Here is a 21589-nt window from a genome sequence, read left to right on the forward strand (position 1 = left end):
AGTGAAGCGTAAGACCATGGCGGTCAAATGTCATATTGCCATAACCCTTACTGGCTTCATGGCTCACAGCTGCAAAATTCTAAAATGATTGGCCAACAAATAATATAAAAATGCATGTCAACCAGAAAATTGTATACGAGGTCTATTAGACAATAAACCGACCCTTTTATTTTATTTTTTTTAACTATATGGATTTGAATGACGTGCGATTCCACCAATCATGCTTGAACCCTCGTGCGCATGCGTGAGTTTTTTCACGCGTGTCGGTGACGTCATTTCCCTGTGGGCAGGCCTTGAGTGAGATGTGGTCCTGCCTTCTCGGCTGAATTCCTTTGTTTCGCACGCTGCTCGAGACAGCGCGCGTTGCTTTATCAACATTTTTTCTGGACCTGAGGAATATCCGAGTGGACACTATTCGAGAAATTAAGCTGGTTTTCGGTGAAAAGTTTAACAGCTGATGAGAGATTATGGGGTGTTTCTGTCGCTGTAAGGGCTTCCCACAGAGCAGGACGTCGTGCAGCGCTTCCAGGCGCCGTCGTCGGCCTGTTTCGACCTGAAAACATCCTAATTTAAGGCTTAATTCACCCAGGATGTCGTGAGAGAACAGAGAAGATTCAGAAGAGGCCAGCATGAGGACTTTATGCGGACATTCCACTGTTTAAGGACATTTTTTAATGAAAGACGTGCGAGCAAATTCGCCGAGTCGTTTCCGCAACGACTCGGCGAATCTGTGTGCGCCGCGACAGGAAAAACACCTCCGTGTTGAAAACCATTTGTAAAATTCAGGCGGCTTTTGATGGCTTTCAACAAGTGAGTAACTGAGAAATTGTTTAACAGCTTGGGCATGTTCCAACTTGCCCGTTAAGGTTTCCAACGGAGGTGTTTTTCCTGTCGCGACCCCCCCGCGGTTGGGTCCGGCCCGACATGCGACTTTGCCCGCACGTTCTTTCATTACAAAATGTCCGTTAACAATGGAATGTCCGAATAAACTCCTCATGCCGACTTCTTCTGAAAGTTCTCTGTTCTCTGACGACTTCCTGGGTCAACAGAGCCTGAAATGTGGAAGTTTTCAACTTGAAACGGCGAGACGCTGCCGCCTCGAAGTGCAGATCGCCGTCAGGCGCCGTGGGCCATCCTTATGGCGACACTACCAGACCAAAATCTCTCATCAGCCGTTAAAATTTTTACCGAAAACCAGCTGAATTTATCGAATGGTGTCCACTCAGTTGTGCCTTAGAGTTTTGAAAAAATTTTGATCAAACAAAGCAGCAGTCTCTGAGCCATTCCTAAACAATGAAAAAAATGACGAGAGGGTGGGCGATTCCTCACTCAAAGACTGCCCATAGGCGAATGACGTAACCGACAGGCGTGAAAAAACTCTCGCATGCCCATGAGGGTTCAAGCATGTCTGATGTAATCACACGTGATTCAAATCCATATGGTTTTTGAAAAAAATAATAAGGTCGGATACTTTTCTAATAGACCTCGTATTTTGAAAGAAAGGACTCCTGTCTTGGCATAACAAGAAGAGTTTGCGTTACATACTACAACAATAACCATTCAGAATCCTGGATATGATCATATTTTATTGTTACATTGGAAGTTTTGTTTAATGTAATAAAATTCAAAAAGGTCACTGAAATTAACTACATAGCTAATTACAACCCCAATTCCAATGAAGTTTGGACGCTGTGTAAAAATGTAAATAAAAACAGAATACAATGATTTGCAAATCCTCTTCAACCTATATTCAATTGAATACACCACAAAGACAAGATATTTAATGTTCAAACTGATAAACTTTATTGTTTTTGTGCAAATATTTGCTCATTTTGAAATGGATGCCTGCAACATGTTTCAAAAAAGCTGGGACAGTGATATGTTTATCACTGTGTTACATCACCTTTCCTTCTAACAACATTCAATAAGCATTTCGGAACTGAGGACACTAATTGTTGAAGCTTTATAGGTGGAATTCTTTCCCATTCTTGCTTGATGTATGACTTCAGTTGTTCAACAGTCTGGAGTGTCCGTTGTCGTATTTTGCGCTTCATAATGCGCCACACATTTTCAATGGGCGACAGGTCTGGACTACGAAGCCACGCTGTTGTAACACATGCAGAATGTGACTTCGCATTGTCTTGCTGAAATAAGCAGGGACGTCTCTGAAAAAGACATTGCTTGGATGGCAGCATGTGTTGCTCCAAAAAACTGGATGTACCTTTCAGCATTGATGGTGCCATCAAAGATGTGTAAGTTGGTCATGCCATGGGCACTAACACACCCCTATACCATCACAGATGCCTGCTTTTGAACTTTGCGCTGGTAACAATCTGGATGGTCTTTTTCCTCTTTTGTCCAGAGGACACAACGTCCATGATTTCCAAAAAGAATTTGAAATGTGGACTCATCAGACCACAGCACACTTTTCCACTTTGCGTCTGTCCATTTCAAATGAGCTCGGGCCCAGAGAAGGCAGCGGCGTTTCTGGATGTTGTTGATGTATGGCTTTCGCTTTGCATGGTAGAGTTTTAACTTGCACTTGTAGATGTAGCGACGAACTGTGTTAACTGACAATGGTTTTCTGACGTGTTCCTGAGCCCACGCGGTAAGATCCTTTACACAATGATGTTGGTTTTTAATACAGTGCCGCCTGAGGGATTGAAGGTCACGGGCATTCAATGTTGGCTTTCGGCCTTGCCGCTTACGTGTAGAAAGTTCTCCAGATTCTCTGAATCTTCTGATTATATTATGGACTGTAGATGATGGAATCCCTAAATTCCTTGCAATTGAACATTGAGAAACACTGTTCTTAAACTGTTGGACTATTTTTTCACGCAGTTGTTCACAAAGTGGTGATTCTTGCCCCATCTTTGCTTGTGAATGGCTGAGCCTTTTGGGGATGCTCCTTTTATACCCAATCATGACACTCACTTGTTTCCAATTAGGTGTTCTTTGAGCATTCATCAACTTTCCCAGTCTTTTGTTGCCCCGCCCCAACTTTTTTTAAATGTGTTGCAGTTATCCATTTCAAAATGAGCACATATTTGCACAAAAACAACAAAGTCTGTCAGTTTGAACATTAAATATTTTGTCTTTGTGGTGTATTCAATTGAATATAGGTTAAAGAGGATTTTCAAATTATTGTATTCTGTTTTTATTTACATTTTACACAACGTCCCAACTTCATTGGAATTGGGGTTGTATAACAATCAACAAAGACACAGGAAAGAACATGCTGCTGATACTTACCGATGGCCTTGCAGGTTTTAATCACTGGGTCCATTTGATAACCTTGTTTACAGTCACATTTATAGCTGCCAATCTGGTTGATACAAATTTGGCTGCAGATGTCTGGGCTGTCACACTCATTAATATCTGAGAATTTAAGAAGAAAGAAAATCAAAGGTGTTTCTCTTTGAGGGAAGTAAAATGTCAGACACAAAGAAGAAAACTGGTGGGCATATTGTGTCTGGTTGAAGTTCAGATTATGAAACCTTTAAAATAATTTTGTCAATATAGTTGAGTACCTTCACACTGTTTTTTGCCAACCAACTGATATCCAGCAGGGCACAGACATTCATATCCAATTTTTAGGTCACTGCAGTTATGAGAGCAGCCACCGTTGTTATATAGACACTCGTTAGAGCCTGCAGTTAGCAGAGGAAAATGTTTAGTCTTTCTCCATCTATTTCACAGGAAATGACAAGCATCAAAGTTGTTCCCAACAAGACAGTTATTAATTACATTTTCTGCACTCACCACATTCCCTAAGAGGCTCGTCAGACCAATCCCTGCAATCACGGTGGTTGTCGCATACCTTCGTCATGCTAATACACTCGCCACTGCGACACTTAAACATGGTTGGGCCATCACAATAGGTTGCTATGCAGGAAACACGTAAATAAATCACAAAAAATTAAGATATGTTACATTTTGATAGTAAACAAAAGCAGCAGAAAGCATGGCATATGTCCCTACTCATGTACATTAAGATGGTGCATGGTTTTATAGTAGAGGTGATAATGAAGTCTGGAAATTATTTCTATAGGAAAAGACTGGTGCTTTAAAGATGGTATATGGTGTATTTGTATCGCAAAAGATTGCTGCTTTAAATTTGGTATGTATTGTAATGACCCCCATTTTCAAAAAGGTACTTCCTTCAGTCTACCCAATACACCACCAAGAAATGTTTTCATTCAGAAGAGGTGTTCTTTACTTAACGGCCAGAGATCAAAATCAAGATGGTGTCCATAGTGGCCATGCTGGATAATAGACAATGGCCATTTTCAAAAGGAAACTTCATCTAGCCTCCCCAATACACCATAAATAGTTTCAATCAGACAAGGCTTTCTTATTTGTTGGATGGAAACAGAAATCAAGATGGCACTGATGCCAGAAAAATTGGATGAAGGATTATTCCCATTCTTGAAAGGAACCTTCCTGTAGCCTCCTCCAGTTCACCACCAAGAAATGGTTTCAATCAGATGAGTTGTTCTTTAGGTACTATGCAGAAGCTAAACACAAGATGTGTCCATAGCGGCCATAATGGATAACAGGTGATGGCAATTTTTGAAAGGGACCTTCCTTTAACCTGCCCCAATACACTGTCAAGAAATCATTTCAATCAGACAAGGCATTCTTTAGATATTGTGCAGAAATGAAAAGTTCACAGAAGGACACCCAGATGGATGAGATGAACTCACAATCCCTCCAAATTCATTGAGCGGGGGCATAACAATTTCATTGAGCGGGGGCAAAGAAAGAGAAACGGAGGAGTTTCATACCATTAACACAACCAATTTCATCACTCATGTCTGTGCAGTCGTACTGTTGGTTGCACTGGCGGCTACCATGGATGCAAGTGCCATCACTGCACTGGAACTCATCAGGACGACAAGTGGGATGAGCTAGAAGGATGCAGCAGAGAGAAAGTGGCGTCTGTAAATAGCTGGTCTTGTCTATATAGTAACCAGGTAGATGGTAAAGTATGGTGCATCACCACTCACCACAGTTGGTCTCATCTGACTGATCAAGGCAGTCAGCTTCTCCATCACACTTCCAGCTGCTAAGGATACACTCACCCCTAGCACACTGGAATTCACTGGGTAAGCAGTGTTTAGTGGCACCAGTGGGTTTCACCTTACCACAGGTCTGGGGCCACTCGTCCGAGCCATCAGGACAGTCGACATCTTCATCGCACATCCACAGGCGGGGGATGCAAAAGGTGTCATTGCACTGAAAAGACACAGCGCTACAGCTAGCAGGTGGACAGGAGTCTTCATCGCTGCCATCTTCACAGTCCTCCTCTTCATCACACACAAAGGAAGCTGACACGCACTGGCCGTTATTGCAGCGGAACTCACTGTTTGTGCACTGTTTGGGAGCTAAGACAGGGCAAGGAGTCGGGGAAACATACGAACAGAAAAAAATCCAGCATCATCCATGAACAAGAAATTATACAATTTCTTCAAATTCCACTGTAGCATTGCATCTGAACTCACCACAGCTTTCTTCATCAACTCCGTTTTCACAGTCAGCTTTTCCGTCACATCGCCAGCTGCTAGGTATACACTGGTTAAGACAGCTACCACACCTGAAGTCAGTTGGCCTACATGTGTTTGCCACTAGAAGCAAACACAAAATGGCATAACTGAATAAAAAGCTGAAGCATCACTGGGTCCAAATCCAAGGATCCATCAAAAAGAAAACATCCACGTACATAGCCTGTTTTTGTCTTTTTTTTTTTGTCATTTCAGACTTTGGCTTAAACCACCTCCTTCAACATAGAGCCCTACAGGTGCCCACAACTACAGAGGGAAGGGCTAAAGAACAACAACTTGTCCGGAAAGCCCTCACAATATGTGGGTACCCACGATGGTCCCTGGATAAAGTCCAGAAGTCCCAAAGAACAAAGAGACCAGACAGACAGGAGACAGAGACAAGAAGAAGAGGAGTGTCTCTCCCTTATTTAGCAGGAGTAGCGAAAAAACTACAGAGGATCTTCAGACAGCACAAAATCCCAGTTTACCTTAAACCTGTTAACACCTTGAGACAGAAATTAGTTCACCCTAAGGACAGGATCCCTAGTTACAAACAGAGCAATCTAGTGCATTCTATCAGATGTCAGGAAAACTGTAATGAACACTACATAGGTGAGACTAAGTGTTGTGTGGGCCAACAGAAGAGGAGGTACTGCTGGCCCACCACCAGAGGGCGCCCTGCCTGAAATGCGGGCTTCAGGCACGAGAGGGCGCTGCCGCCACGGACACAGCCGGGGGTGACGGCTGTCACTCATTATCTCTTGACAGCTGTCACCCATCCATGCTTCATCATCTCACTCCATAAAACCCGGACGTCATCTCCACCTCATTGCCGAGATATCGTCGAACCGTTAAGGTAACGTCTCAGCCTTGATTTTTGTCATAGTAACTTTGTCTAGAGAACTCGTTTTTGCAGCCGTTTTCCTGCGGAGTGCTATCTGGGGATTGGCGTGACCGGCGACAGCTTCGCTTTACTTCCCCACCAGATAAGTACTGAGACAGGAGCTGCACGAGTGTGTGTTGAGGTGGAGGTGGACTCTCCCTTGTTGTTGTTATTGGGTGTGCACACACCCATATCTTATTGTCTCTGCTCCCTGCCAGCAGTACCAGATCCGACCTTCGAAGACGGTGGCCACCTGGGGACTCGGGACTTGGCGCCTCCAGTATTCTCCGGGTTCGGTGGCGGAGGAAATCGTGTGGTTCCGGTTCATCTCAGGACAGATGTCTTCTATCCTCGAGCCTGCCCACACGTCACCCTTGTGATTGACTGTTTGCAAAATTTCACATTCCTCTGTGTTGCGGTTGTGCTCATTCACAACAGTAAACTGTTCATATTCGACTCTTTCATTGTCCGTTCATTTGCGCCCCCTGTTGTGGGTCCGTGTCACTACACTTTCACAACAGGATATCTCGGCCAGCGTCATGGATCCCGAGGGGTGTCACCCATCTGTTGGACAGCCAATGGAAGAGCAGGGTGCACAGGCGTCTGCAGGAGGTGTGATTGGTGAGTTGCAGCAAATCCTCACCGCCTTTACTGCTCGGCTGGATTTGATGACCGAGCAAAACATCATCCTTAATCGCAGGATGGAGGCTCTCACCGCACAGGTGGAAGCGCGCGATCAGAGCGCTGCTGCGGCTCCTCCTCCTGCCGACCCAGTGCCGGATATAAACGTTCCACTGGTCGTTCAACGAACCCCCCCACCATCCCCTGAAGCATACATAAGTCCCCCAGAGCCGTACGGGGGTTGTGTGGAGACGTGCGCGGACTTTCTGATGCAGTGTTCGCTCGTCTTTGCACAACGACCCGTGATGTACGCGTCTGATGCCAGTAAGGTGACTTATGTAATCAACTTGCTTCGTGGTGAGGCATGCGCTTGGGCTACAGCGCTTTGGGAGCAAAACTCACAGCTCCTTACCACTTATACTGGGTTTGTGAGGGAGTTCAGAACAGTGTTTGATCACCCTAACAGAGGAGAGACTGCTTCAACAGTGCTGCTGTCAATGCGACAGGGGAGCCGGGGCGCAGCCGAATATGCAGTCGACTTCCGCATCACGGCTGCGAGGTCCGGCTGGAATAACGTTGCGCTCCGCGCCGCCTTCATAAACGGACTGTCGTCGGTTCTGAAGGAGCACCTGGTAGCTAAGGAAGAACCGCGGGATTTAGATGGGCTTATCGATCTCGTTATACAGTTAGACAATTGGTTGGAGGAACGCCGTCGGGAGCGAGACGAAGGACGTGGCCGGGCACGCGCCGTCCCTCCCCTTTCGGGTTCGAAAAGGTACCGCCCTCCCCACGCTCCACAGCCTCAATGCTCCGTGTGGCTACAGCTCCCCCTGCTGACGAAGCTATGGACACGAGCAGGGCCACATTTAGACCACCTATCAGACAGCGGAGGCTGGCCCGCGGGGAGTGTTTTATCTGCGGTTCAAATGAGCACATGCAGAGAGACTGCCCGAAGCGGGTAAACACCAACGCCCGCCCCTAGAAACTGGGCTAAGGGTGGGCCAAGACATTCACGTGGGACATACACATATTTCCACACGACTCCCAGTTACAATCCTAAGTGGGGATTTAGCCCTTCAAGCCCCAGCACTGGTGGGCAAGGGAGGTAGGGCTCCCTCTGGTGGAGCTCCCTTCGCCATTGCAGGTGCGGGCACTAGATGGCACCCTTCTCCCTTTAATCACACACAAGACACAACCAGTAACTCTGGTGGTGTCTGGAAATCATCGGGAGGAGATCGAGTTTTTTGTGACTCCTACCTCCCGCGTGATTTTGGGCTTCCCGTGGATGTTGAAACACAATCCCCGGATTGATTGGCCGTCTGGGGTGGTGGTTCAGTGGAGCGAAACCTGCCATCGGGTGTGTTTAGGATCCTCGGTTCCTCCCGGTTTACATGCTAAGGAGGAGGTCAAAGTCCCTCCCAATCTGACGGCGGTGCCGGTTGAGTACCACGATCTTGCTGACGTCTTCAGCAAGGATCTGGCACTCACCCTTCCCCCGCACCGTCCGTACGATTGTGCCATTGATCTGATTCCAGGCGTTGAGTTCCCGTCCAGTAGGCTGTACAACCTCTCACGACCTGAGCGCGAATCAATGGAGACCTACATCCGGGACTCATTAGCTGCCGGGCTGATCCAGAATTCCACCTCCCCGATGGGTGCAGGTTTCTTTTTGTGGGCAAGAAAGATGGCGGGCTCCGTCCATGCATTGATTACAGGGGGCTGAACGAGATTACGGTTCGCAACCGATACCCATTGCCATTGTTAGATTCCGTGTTCACCCCCCTGCATGGAGCCAAAATCTTTACTAAGCTGGATCTTAGGAATGCGTATCACCTGGTTCGGATCCGGAAGGGAGACGAGTGGAAGACGGCATTTAACACCCCGTTAGGTCACTTTGAGTACCTGGTCATGCCGTTCGGCCTCACCAACGCCCCCGCGACGTTCCAAGCCTTGGTTAACGACGTCTTGTGGGACTTCCTGCACCGATTCGTCTTCGTATATCTGGACAATATTCTCATCTTTTCTCCGGATCCTGAGACCCATGTTAAGCATGTCCGTCAGGTCCTGCAGCGGTTGTTGGAGAACCGGCTGTTTGTGAAGGGCGAGAAGTGCGAGTTTCACCGCACTTTTTTGTCCTTCCTGGGGTTTATCATCTCCTCTAACTCCGTCGCCCCTGATCCGGCCAAGGTTGCGGCGGTGAGAGATTGGCCCCAACCAACAAGCCGTAGAAAGCTGCAACAGTTCCTCGGCTTCGCTAATTTTTATAGGAGGTTCATTAAGGGCTACAGTCAGGTAGTTAGCCCCCTGACAGCCCTGACCTCTCCAAAAGTCCCCTTCACCTGGTCGGATCGGTGCGAAGCCGCGTTCAAGGAGTTGAAACGACAGTTCTCTACTGCGCCAGTTTTGGTGCAGCCTGACCCTAGTCGCCAGTTTGTGGTTGAAGTGGACGCCTCTGACTCAGGGATAGGAGCCGTGCTATCCCAGAGCGGAGAGACCGATAAGGTTCTTCACCCGTGTGCCTACTTTTCTCGCAGGTTGACCCCGGCTGAACGGAACTATGACGTCGGCAACCGAGAACTCCTTGCGGTGAAAGAGGCTCTTGAGGAGTGGAGACACCTGTTGGAGGGAGCGTCTGTGCCGTTCACGGTTTTCACTGACCATCGGAGCCTGGAGTATATCAGGACCGCCAAGCGGCTGAACCCCAGGCAAGCCCGCTGGTCACTGTTCTTCGGGCGTTTTGACTTCTGGATCACCTATCGTCCCGGGACCAAGAACCAGAGATCGGATGCCTTGTCCCGGGTACACGAAGAGGAGGTCAAAACTGCGCTGTCGGATCCGCCAGAGCCCATCCTTCCCGAGTCCACTATCGTGGCCACCCTCACCTGGGACGTGGAGAAGACCATCCAGGAGGCCCTGGCACGAAGCCTGGACCCGGGAACTGGACCAAAGGACAGGCTATACGTCCCACCAGAGGCCAGGGCTGCGGTCCTAGACTTCTGTCACGGTTCCAAGCTCTCCTGTCATCCGGGAGTGCGAAGGACCGTGGCAGTTGTCCGGCAGTGCTTCTGGTGGGCGTCTATGGAGGCCGACGTCCGGGAGTACATCCACGCCTGCACCACCTGCGCCAGGGGCAAGGCTGACCACAGGAAGTCCCAAGGACTGCTCCAACCGCTTCCTGTGCCTCATCGCCCCTGGTCCCACATCGGCCTGGATTTTGTCACGGGCCTCCCACCGTCCCAGGGTAACACCACCATCCTCACGATAGTGGACCGATTCTCCAAGGCGGCCCACTTCGTGGCCCTCCCGAAACTCCCTACGGCCCAGGAGACAGCGGACCTCCTGGTCCACCATGTCGTCCGTCTGCATGGGATGTACATCTGGAGCTGGTCCCCGGGCGCCTAATGGCGACCTCTGCTCCTACTGGCAAATAGGATGGGTTAAATGCAGTAGCCACATTTCATTGTGCAGGAAAGTTCTTCTGTTCTGTGCATATGACAATAAAATTTCCTTGATTCCTTGATGGGATACCTACTGACGTTGTCTCGGATCATGGTCCCCAGTTTTCCTCTCAAGTCTGGAGGAGTTTCTGCAGGGAACTGGGGGCCACCGTGAGCCTCTCGTCTGGGTACCACCCACAGACGAATGAACAGGCAGAACGGGCCAACCAGGAGTTGGAACAGACCCTCCGCTGTGTGACATCCGCGCACCCGACGGCCTGGAGCAACCAGCTGGCCTGGATCGAGTATGCACATAACAGCCAGGTGTCTTCTGCCACCGGCCTCTCCCCGTTTGAGGTGTGTTTGGGGTACCAGCCCCCATTGTTTCCCGTGGTTGAGTGAGAGGTCGGTGTGCCCTCGGTCCGGGCCCACCTTTGGAGGTGCCGTCGGGTGTGGCGCACCGCCCGTTCTGCCTTATTGAAGGCCCGGACGAGGGCCAAGACCCATGCAGACCGCCGGCGGTCCCCGGCCCCTGCATACCAGCCCGGGCAGGAGGTGTGGCTATCGACGAAGGACATCCCGCTTCAGGTGGAATCACCGAAACTGATGGACACGTTCATCGGACCCTTCAGAATTCTCAAGGTCCTCAACCCTGCCGCAGTGAAGCTCCAACTCCCAGCTTCACTGCGGATCCACCCGGTATTCCACATCTCCAGGATCAAACCACACCACACCTCACCCCTCTGTGCTCCCGGTCCGGCGCCGCCTCCTGCCCGGATCATTGACGGGGAGCCGGCCTGGACAGTGCGCCGGCTCCTGGACGTCCGTCGAATGGGCCGGGGGTTCCAATTTCTGGTGGACTGGGAGGGGTATGGACCCGAAGAATGCTCCTGGGTGAAGGGGAGCTTCATCCTGGATCCGGCCCTCCTTGCCGATTTCTACCGTCGACACCCCGATAAACCCTGTCGGGCACCAGGAGGCGTCCATTGAGGGGGGGGTCCTGTTGTGTGGGCCGCCAGAAGAGGAGGTACTGCTGGCCCACCACCAGAGGGCGCCCTGCCTGAAACGCGGGCTTCAGGCATGAGAGGGCGCTGCCGCCACGGACACAGCTGGGGGTGACGGCTGTCACTCATTATCTCTTGACAGCTGTCACCCATCCATGCTTCATCATCTCACTCCATAAAACCCGGACGTCATCTCCACCTCATTGCCGAGATATCGTCGAACCATTAAGGTAACGTCTCAGCCTTGATTTTTGTCATAGTAACTTTGTCTAGAGAACTCGTTTTTGCAGCTGTTTTCCTGCGGAGTGCTATCTGGGGATTGGCGTGACCGGCGACAGCTTCGCTTTACTTCCCCACCAGATAAGTACTGAGACAGGAGCTGCACGAGTGTGTGTTGAGGTGGTCTCTCCCTTGTTGTTGTTATTGGGTGTGCACACACCCATATCTTATTGTCTCTGCTCCCTGCCAGCAGTACCAGATCCGACCTTCGAAGACGGTGGCCACCTGGGGACTCGGGACTTGGCGGCTCCAGTATTCTCCGGGTTCGGTGGCGGAGGAAATCGTGTGGTTCCGGTTCATCTCAGGACAGACGTCTTCTATCCTCGAGCCTGCCCACACGTCACCCTTGTGATTGACTGTTTGCAAAATTTCACATTCCTCTGTGTTGTGGTTGTGCTCATTCACAACAGTAAAGTGTTCATATTCGACTCTTTCATTGTCCGTTCATTTGCGCCCCCTGTTGTGGGTCCGTGTCACTACACTTTCACAACACTAAGCAGCGTTACACAAAAGGCTATGCCAGCGCCGCAGAGAGGGCACCAGTGGACCTCAGTCTGCCGTTCATCTCCACCTTAAAGACACTAACCACACATTTGAGGACAAGGAAGTTAAAATCTTAGCCAGAGAGAAGAAGTGGTTTGAAAGAGGAGTGAAGGAGGCATTGTATGTGAAACAGTTGAAACCCAGCCTTAACTGGGGAGGGGGTCTGAGACACGTTTTGTCCCCTGTTTACAATGGGGTACTCAGGTCAAAGCAGTTCAGTCCTTTGTTCATGGTAATGTGTCATTCACGTCATCAGGAGACTCATCAGGAGAGCCATCAGATGAGGCGTCAGTCCCATCATTAGGAGGGACAGCTACCCTGTCATTAGGAGGGTGCTAATTAAAGCTACTGTTTAGTCACTAGCCAATAGCAGTCTGCCTCTCAGTAGGAGGGGCCAGTTAGGTTTAAAACTCCAGCTTTTGTGGCTTCTGTTTGTTCTCCTCTACAAGAGTCAAGACAGAAGTCAGACGACCAGAGCAAGAAGCTTCTGCGATTTGAAGCGAAATGTCCTTGCATCAAGCAACCCAGTCTAGTCGAAGATTCAAGATTCTCTACTATGGAAACCACCTGGACAACTGAGAGCCTTCACAGAAACTTCACCTGCTGACTTTAAAATAGTTACTTTAAAAATACTTTATAATAGCCACAGTCAAGAATTCCAATTATTCCCATTGCTTATTTGTGAATTTGTGAACTTTCTGAGGGATAATTTTATGCCCATCTGCAATACAACAACAAGTTATTGTGTTTAAAAATGCATGGTACTCACGGCAGGCAACAGGAAGTTCATCAGCGCTGTCTCCGCAGTCATCCATGCCGTCACACACCCATCTGCTCGGGATGCAGTTCCCATTACCGCAGTGGAACTGGGTGGTTCCACACGTTGTCAATGCATCTACAGTATGACAAAGATATAAACATGCATGTCAGCAATCCAAAACTTTGCTTTTGTTATCATCTATCAGCAGAAGGCTTTGTATAAACACATGAAAAGGCAAAAAAGGGGAATAACACAGTCGTTCTGTAACAGGACACTGCTGCTGATTAACAGTTCAAGTACCACAAAGCAAACATCCATATTCGCTGCACCTGTGCGAGCAACGAATCAAAATCAATAGCTCCCTCTTACTCATTTTTGGTAGGTATTCAGTTACAGGGTGAACTCAAAAATGCAGGCAGTAACCACAAAGGATGTAGATGAAGAACAAAGGTGACTGTCCGACGTACCTCACGTACACGTACACACACGTACAAACGACGTACAAATCCGAACTGAAGGTCCCAGACAGACTGTGAGGTGGAAGGCCTGAGGGGGGTGCTGCATTCTACAGTCTGCATTTGCAAGTGACCCTATCGCGGGGACAGGCCCACTGACTACGTGGACGACCCCTGCCTGTGGTGCTGACGCCTGTGTGGATTGCCCATGTGCTTTATATTATTACATTGTTTGATTTTCGATTTTCTGTTTCTTCAGTTTTGTAAAACTTTGCAAAACCTTGTAATTGCTAGAATGGCCTTAGTAGTGGGTCACCCCTTTGAGTGTAGTCTGCTCGAGGTTTCTTCCTCAATTCATCAGAGGGAGTTTTTCCTTACCAGTGTCACCTGTGTGCTTGCTCTAGGGGCTGGCAAGGCTAGACCTTACTTGTGTGAAGCGCCTTGAGGCAGCTTTGTTGTGATTTGGTGCTACATAAATGAAATAAATTGAAACTGAATTGATTACCCAAAACACAAGAGTCCAGTCCAATAAACGGAGCAGGAGTCCATGTGAAACTCAAACCAAAAGTGCGGGCTGAGGAAGACAACTAACAGCCAGGTTAAATACAGTACCATTAATACAGAGAATGTCACACAAAAGCAAAAAGCAAAAGCAAAACCGGAGGTGTCAAAGACAATCAAAACGCATGACATTTACAAACAGCTACAAACAGGAGGCGACAAAGAATAATCTGGCAACTCAAAGCTGAACAGTGCAGTATTTAACGTGACACAAATGACCAGATGAGTTAAGGTGCACTGACACAAGCATGTCTTTGACTGATGCGCTTGCATGACCTGTGTCGTGCAGGAGAATAAACAAGTCTTTAACGGGTGCAGCCTGAATATGAGAGGGGCGCCGCCACGTGCAATTGCGCAAAGAGAATTTTGAAGTGTTCAAAAAATCCTTCACGCATAAATGTTGTGCTACATGGTGCAATCTAATCGCCAACACGACATGCAGCTCATCAAGTGTAGTAAAGAAGAAGTCAACAGAGCGAGTGGTTGCATCAGCGGATCCCAACAGAGCGCAGCTCGTCTGAAGGATTATAACAAGATGTTAAATGTACCATAAACATATTTTAACAGCTGCAGACAAGAAGGAAAGAACATGCAACTGTTTTACCAAGCCATGACAATGTCAACATGACAAATAATTACCGTTTTAGACAGCTCAACATGCTTTCTCCAGCTCAAGGTGCGCACACACACATGCGCAAACAGCTCCAGGTGGAGCGGTCATCTGTGATTCAGGAAGAGATTAGAGCCATTTTCAGCAGCCAACTTGCAGAGAGAATGAATAATCCGCCACAAAATAATTATTTTATATACGCAGCGTCCAGCGCAGAGCACGTGGCAGTCAGTGGAACAAAGCACGGCATCCACCTGGGATCACAGCGGGTGGGATCGTCAGGATGACAGGCGTGCAAGTGCGTGAATCAAAGTCATGCTGGTGTTAGTGCACCTTTACAGGTGCAAAGTGCACAGGTGTAGGGGAGACCGGTGTCACAGACTGAACGGTCCCCCCTAAAAACTGGTCCGCCCTGCCTTCACTGCGCATGCGTCATTTCGGTGCACAGCAGCTCTTCTGAGATGGGCTCTCTTCACCCAAAGCGATCAAATGGATTAATGGGATTATTAACCATCAGATCACAAGGTAAAACCTCTTAAATCATTCTAAAGTCAGATTTAAGCAGAAACTAGGCCGTTTTAAGCAAAAACAATGCAATAATCGTGATGCGTTGAAGTGACAGAGGCGCAGTGAACGCAACAGCTAGCAGCTTGTGTAGCTGTGGCGCTCTGATCACTTCCTCCGTCTTTTATGATGGAATAATGCTGAATTTATGTGGAAATGATTGTTGTAGAAAAGCTTCAGATATCTGTCGCTGAGATAGATGATGACTGGAGTGCAGTCTGAAGCAGAAACGAGGTGATAATCAGTGAACTGCAGCTAATGATGCATGCGCAGTGAAGGCAGGGCGCACCGATTTTTAGGGGGGACCACTCGGTCCGCGACACTGGGTAACAAGACACGCCTACAAACACACACAAAGAAACTGACAAACACAAAGTGACACAAACCTGAAATGAGCCCGGGGGGGGGGTAAGTAGAATCAAAAACATCTCAAAGTAAAAGGAGTACAAAAACTAAATACAAAAACAAAAGAAAAAAGGGCAGAAAACTAAAGTGGAACTCAAGGATGCAAACGAGTGCAAAAACAGGGAAACCACACGACTAATAGACATGGACACAGAACTGAACACAATGACAACATAAGGATTCAGACAGGGGCCAGACTACAACAATTTTTTAACTGAATCATAAAGCCACCAAGCTGGAAATACAAATTATACCATACGAAGAGATATGTAGTGTTTTATGAAAAAACACGAGAGGTTTCTCTGGGTTTCTCATTTACTGCAAACCCAAATAATTGATTAGAACTAAAAAAAAAAAAAAAAAAAAAAAAAATTGAGGCAATTGCTTCAATTTTATGAAGCTTATACTCAAAACTAATAAGTTATTGGAACTTGAAAATTCTGATTTATTTTTACATATATCTTTTGATTGCATATTAATTAAATCATTCAAGTTAACATAAAATAACAACCACAAGCACAAAAATATTCAAACAACACTCAAAGCAGAAGTGCAGATCCAGCATGGATTACTCTGTTCCTTCACGGGCCTGGGGCTTGAGTAGTTTAGAATTTAGAGAATCAGAGAAAGTAAAAACATTTTTCTCCCTGAACGTGAGAAAAGAAAATTGTGATTACTACATAATAACTATGATCACTTTATAGATCGACACCACATTACGTTTAAGAGACAAAATGCTGCCCCCAAGTTCACAGATGATATTTACTGAAAAAGTTCAAACTCCAAAAGGCAAACTGAACTGGATGACTTTGTTGTTGAGTCCAAATCAGTGTTGGGAAATAATGAATGTGCTGCCCATGTGATCAGACAGTGACAGTAGAGTGATAAACACTCTAGTAATTAATCCATATAGAGAGTTTAAGACACTCTTATGTGATGTTTCAACAGGGGGGAATATAGAATGATGGAGATTAATGTTTTCATTCATTTGTGCTTCTTGTGTCCTCAGTAAGTGGCATCTTTCCAAACATTACATTGGAGCTGGCATTCATTTATGGGTACAAAATAGTTTCACAGTGTCAACACACAGTTCCAACATATTGCACCACGTCCCAAAACCAACCTGTAACAGTCCTACTGGTCTTACGGTAACAAGGAATTTAGCCTCAAGACAAATCTGTGGCAATCAGTTTTTAGCAAAGAACTGGAGGAATTCCATTAATTTCCATAATGAGGGGCTTTTCAGGTGAAGACAGAAGACGTAAGTAAGTAAGTAAGCGCTATATAAAGCCTACGGTCCACTGGTGCAAAAGCTTATATCTAGAATTGGGTTATTTCACCAATCAAGACTGGTACCCCTTTACAGCTGGATGGACAGAAAAAAATGCAGGTGAAGTGTCTTGTCCAAGCACACAGAGGGGTGACCCAACTCAAACCAAGGTCTACATATTTGTAACCAAACCCCGATTTCGCAAGCAACCTGCTCCTCCACAAACACAAACAGTGAGGGAAAAGTGGCTGCTGCAAATGGGCTGGATATTCAGTTGTGTGGGAGCAAGAGACAGTTCAGAAAAAATTCTGTCAAGAGAATTCCAACTGTGACGGAAATGCAAATGTGACTCATTCCTGCATTAATGGAAAAGCACCAAACCAGGCTGTTAAGAATATATATATATATATATATATATATATATACTGTTAAACCGAACACTCCATTTTAATACAATAATTAAGTAAAAGTAACTCAAACTTTGAAAAAGTTATAGTCACTCATTTCCAATAATTAAACTAACTCAAAAATGAACTGTTGTCATAACAACTCAGTTCCTTTAAGCGCATTTAAAGTTTTGGGGCATTTAAGTGTTGGTGCTGTATTTCCAGTGCATTCCATTCACTCATTTTAATTGAGTTGATGTAACAGACGCCAGCAGGTGTTGCTGTGCAGATGTAGTTAGTAAACCTCACTCCCAACAGCTCAAAAGAATTCTCTGGTCACAAGGCCAGAGGTTTTTAGGCTTCTGGTTAGAGAGTCCGACATCCGTGCCGGAGATTGTGAGTTCACGTCCCAAGGGGAGTGAATGGGCGGTGTCATAACAACGCAGGTGACTCACCTGAGTCAACAAATAAACCAAAGAATGCATCAAAAAATGTAATGCAAAATTTTTTTTGTCAAAAATTTATGTCACTTTTTTAATTGAAAAACATAAACTAGATTTACATAAGTTTACTACAAATTGTTAAGTTACCAAAACTTTAACAGTTTTTTTGAAAATTATTTTATTTAAGTTGGCAAACTCAAATGGTTTAAAGGCAATCAGTTTCCTCAAATGGTTTGAGTTCAGCTAACTCATTGAGTTTTACAGTGTATATATGAATTAACGTAGTTATGGCAAATATTAACTTCAGTTAATGTGAAATACTTTTAAATAAGTAATGCCTAAAAGAAAAAAGCAGAATGTGAAAAACTTTTGCCCCACATTCTAAGTGGACCCTCCCCCCTCACCTTGTGTCCAGTCCTGTCAGAAAAGCGTCCGGACCAGCTGGACAACATGAGACATATGGAGGCACATTTCTCACAGACAACAGACGCAACGCACACTTTTCTCTGTGAACATGCCAGATCATTTTGAGAAAACTCACCGGTACATGTGGGAAGGAGGGCGCAGATTAGGAAGAGTAAAGATGCGCAGCATGATGGAATCAAAGTCACCGTCACTGGAAAAGACATTTGCACCTTTTATTGAATATAGCGCTGCCAGAGGAGGAGGAGGAGGAGGGAAAAAAAGTAAGATGAGCGCGATCTGACAGCTGCGATGCTCCTGTCTGACAATCAGACAATATCAATGTGGACCATGAGTGGGCGGGGCCAAGAGAGACCCGAGAAGGCGAAGGCGTGGTTTGGGGTGGTGTGATTTCTGCGGCGCGAAGCCTCAACAGTCGGGAGGCGGAGCTTCGTGAGGATGAATCTTACTAGGAGTTTAACGCTTTGAGAATGAGGAACAAGATGAGGAGCTGGTAAATACACAGCCCTGGGCAGAATTATTAACACCCCTGATTTTTGGGCACAGAATGTAAAATATATGTAAAAATAAGTGGAAGGGAACCAGTTTTGTATAATAAGAAAACTGAATCAAATGTCCAAAGTTACTTAAGAACAATATCAATGAATTTACAGCAAATCATCACGTTTACAGCCAGTTTACATTCCATAATATCTCTTGGACTTCATCTTAGTCATTAAGAAGTGCAAACAGCATGAACAGAAGTCTGTCTGGAATAGACAGCTGACGGCTGAGTGGATCCTTGTCATTTGATTGTTGCTTTCTATGTCATGTGACATGGATTATTCATCCCATTTGTGTTGCATTACATTTAGAGTGCAATTTGGTTCCATACGTTTGGTACCATTGCACTCTGCACACATGCACACAAAACAAATCCACTGCGCTGTAAGCAGTCTAACATGACTTTTTTTGCTGTACTGAGGAAATACACACTTTTTTTTTTTGGTAGTACTCACGTGCACAAGCACCTTCCCGCTTTTGTGAGCAGGCACCACGTGCACATGCTGTTGTTTGTAAATTAATATAATATAAAATGACAAGGATCTATTTTAGCCGTTAAATGAAACAAATAATGAAGATTTTTACATTCTTTCAATGGAACGAATATCGAAAATATTCGTACCATTGAACTCAAACATTCATTGTTTGTATACTCAAAAAGTGAGTGACAAACCAGTCACAAAATGCAGACTAGTGAGGGAAGCCACCAATGACAATTCTAAAGGAGATACATGCTTCTACCACTGACTGGAGAAACTGTGCAGATTGCAACCTTTGTCTGTTGCAGCCTCAATTACAGCTTCATGGTGGAGTAGAACAGAGGAGGACTTTAATCCCCCAAAAAATCAGATGTAGGTTTGAATCTCTCATATGATGCTCTTTTTTTTTTTAACTCCTATGCTACACTACTTCATAGCCTCGGCCATGGGGTACTTCTCTGTATTGCAGCGTGTACATCAGTGTTACTTAAGAATGAAAAGGGAAAGTGTTGAATAGGTTGTTCATGGTGCAAAATGATGAATATTGCATTTGTCAGATAATGCATCTCCTCTTACCACTTTGTTTAAAGAACCAGTAATTTTCTCAAGGAGGGATGTGTAGGACTTTGTGCAGATGGTGATTTTAGCAGTTTTGCGCATTTTGACGCCTTCCTCACCAGTGAGGACATGAAGAGAAACACAATACAAATAATGAATGGCTGCATTGAATGGAACATTCCGTCTTTCAACTCATGCCAGTTCTTACCATTACATTCACAAACATTCATCATTTGTATAATATGACACCTAAATAAATCATAGTCAAGACAAAGTCCAAGTGCTAGCAATAGCTTCCGCGTATCATAGAAGCTTTTTTTTTTTTTTTTTTTTTTTTTTTTTTTTAAAACAAAACCTAGTGTAGTCATTCAATGGAGTGAAATATCTGGAATCAAAATGAGCAAAAAATAGAACCAAATTGCACAGAAAATTACATAAATCATCCATTGGACTATTTTTCTCTACAATGGGACACATAATGCTGCACGACATACAGTCTACCAATAAAACAAGGATGTATTTAGGAATTACATAATAAAAACACAAATGGAAATCCTGAATGGGCACTTGGCTAACATGATTTTTAATCTCAAATTATACTTCCTTAATGTAAGAGACATGTGAACAGTTGCTCTGGGTCAGAAAAACATGTAGTTTCCCCAAATCAATGGTGGCCTCCCTGTTCACCTTTGAGAGAAACTGCTGGCTTTGAAAACTGATAGTTTTGAGGAAAGAATCTGGGACTAGGAAAAAAGACTTTGGAACATCTGCTCCCATTTGGCTCTACCTACCTCTGAACTGTTTATAACACACTGAAAAACGAAGTGTTGTAACAGCATGAATTGTCACTGGGTGGAGCATGATAATTAATGGCTCATGTTTTTAACAAAAACTGTACTTCCACAGAACTATGTACTGAACTGTTGATAGCCTGTTTTGCCTAATACTGAAATGTTTGTGCTGGCACCAAATATAGTAACAGTTTCACTGTTATTCAGGACTCAAATCAGTGACCCACTGGCCACTACACCACTTCTTCAGTCTCTGGGTGTCCTACAATATAGTATTTTAAACAAAATATAATCTAGTCAAAGGGTAATTTATGTTAAAAATTATAAAAAGGGGAATTTCAGTAAATGTTTGGGAACCTCGGCAGCACAGCACCTATTCTGAGAAATCTTGGCAAGAACCACAATGAAGAACAGTTTGAACTGGTTTTATTGATATTTAAATAGCTAACAGCAGCAACATGGCAAGTAGGAGGAATGGTCAAAAACAGGCTCTGGTTAGACACACAGTAATCAATCTAAAATAGGTACAGTCTCATTTGAAGAAGGAAACAGAAGAATAATCCAAAATTGGGAAGAATTCAGTAATCAGAGTTCCTAGTGACAAGTCTTTTCAGAGTTTGGCAACAAAATTATTCAAATACACAGAGTTCAATAACTAGAGATTCTTATATCGCTGAGTCCAAAATGGCAAGCAAAAGACAGGAGCCTGGAATGGCAGCAAAGGTAATACGGAATCCAAAAAAAAAAAAAAAAACCCCACAGTAACTTGGAACGCTAGAGTGGAACCTAATACAGTCTGGGGAATAAGGGACATTCTAACAATGGTTACAAAGGAAGACAAGCAATAATCCCAGAAGCACAGGGGCAAGTGAACATGGAAGATAAAAACCGGCAAATTAAATAGAGAGAAAAAGAATGATGAAAAATTACCAGATGGAAAATTACCAGAAACAAGAGCAATCAGAGATTTTTGGCGTCCGCCAATCCAGATCCGAATCACCTCCAAAATTCAGTGAAGCCTTCCATGCCGT

At 45.5% G+C, this 21589-nt stretch overlaps 1 protein-coding gene across 1 annotated transcript in view; it reads right to left on the bottom strand.

The window, feature by feature from the left end:
• The window catches only part of ldlra (low density lipoprotein receptor a), a 37512-nt gene extending 19062 nt beyond the window's left edge, over positions 1–18450 (bottom strand). Inside the window, exons 1-8 of the mRNA XM_034189887.1 lie at positions 18306–18450; positions 13080–13205; positions 5505–5627; positions 5010–5387; positions 4788–4910; positions 3763–3885; positions 3531–3650; positions 3253–3378 (exon numbers count right to left, since the gene is read on the bottom strand). Of these exons, the coding sequence (XP_034045778.1) occupies positions 3253–3378; positions 3531–3650; positions 3763–3885; positions 4788–4910; positions 5010–5387; positions 5505–5627; positions 13080–13205; positions 18306–18393 (1207 nt within the window). The 5' untranslated portion in view covers positions 18394–18450. The remainder of the gene's footprint in view (positions 1–3252; positions 3379–3530; positions 3651–3762; positions 3886–4787; positions 4911–5009; positions 5388–5504; positions 5628–13079; positions 13206–18305) is intronic.
• Positions 18451–21589: the final 3139 nt, after the last annotated feature.

The sequence above is a fragment of the Thalassophryne amazonica genome, chromosome 16 (assembly GCF_902500255.1).
Source record: "Thalassophryne amazonica chromosome 16, fThaAma1.1, whole genome shotgun sequence".
Taxonomy (NCBI): domain Eukaryota; kingdom Metazoa; phylum Chordata; class Actinopteri; order Batrachoidiformes; family Batrachoididae; genus Thalassophryne; species Thalassophryne amazonica.